This window comes from Nanorana parkeri, unplaced genomic scaffold (genome assembly GCF_000935625.1).
Source record: "Nanorana parkeri isolate BGI_ZX_2015 unplaced genomic scaffold, ASM93562v1 scaffold3885, whole genome shotgun sequence".
NCBI lineage: Eukaryota > Metazoa > Chordata > Amphibia > Anura > Dicroglossidae > Nanorana > Nanorana parkeri.
Window position 1 is genome coordinate 20295 of NW_017310152.1, and position 620 is coordinate 20914.

The 620-nt window shown below is 53.5% G+C and overlaps 1 protein-coding gene across 1 annotated transcript in view; it reads right to left on the reverse strand.

Moving 5' to 3' along the window:
- Positions 1 to 620, reverse strand: part of BCKDK (branched chain ketoacid dehydrogenase kinase) — a 13601-nt gene that overhangs the window by 9565 nt on the left and 3416 nt on the right. Inside the window, exons 3-4 of the mRNA XM_018575407.1 lie at positions 440 to 488; positions 151 to 360 (exon numbers count right to left, since the gene is read on the reverse strand). Of these exons, the coding sequence (XP_018430909.1) occupies positions 151 to 339 (189 nt within the window). The 5' untranslated portion in view covers positions 340 to 360; positions 440 to 488. The remainder of the gene's footprint in view (positions 1 to 150; positions 361 to 439; positions 489 to 620) is intronic.

Here is a 620-nt window from a genome sequence, read left to right on the forward strand (position 1 = left end):
TCAAACCCCCCCATACCCTCACATAACAGCAGCTAAGGAAAATGAGCTTTATAATATTTCCGGGACAGAAGCAGGTGAGAATCTAACAATATCCTCCGTTGTATTTCTATCCCAGTTTTCATCTCTGACACCAGTCTGGTGGAGTTGTACCTTCACTGACGCCTGGTCGATGCTGGACTGGTTGTAGAAGGAGGTGACGGTCTTGGACCTCTCCCTGGCCAGCTCCACATGGTGGTGATCTGCGGAGGTGGAGCGGGATCTGAGCAATATTAAGGACAGACGAAGAGGAGGAGTCAGGGCCCCTCGAGCCAATGCCTCCAACATGTTCTTTCGCAACATCTTTCAGCACTCGGGTGATTCCTGAGGAAGAGAAGCGCGTCACACAGGATGGGAGAAGACAGACAGAGTGACACATACAGAATCCTCAGCAAATACGTACCGGGAACCCCGGGGAAGAGGAGCCTAGACTGGGCCCAGCACCTCCAATCCTAAGAGGAGGGAGGGAGAGAGAGGGAGAGAGAGAGAGAGAGACTTAATATTAGTCAATGCAGAAAGACAGAGCCCAGCACCACCAGGGGGGAGGAGCCCAGCACAAGGGGGGAGGAGGGAGAGGGAGCCCA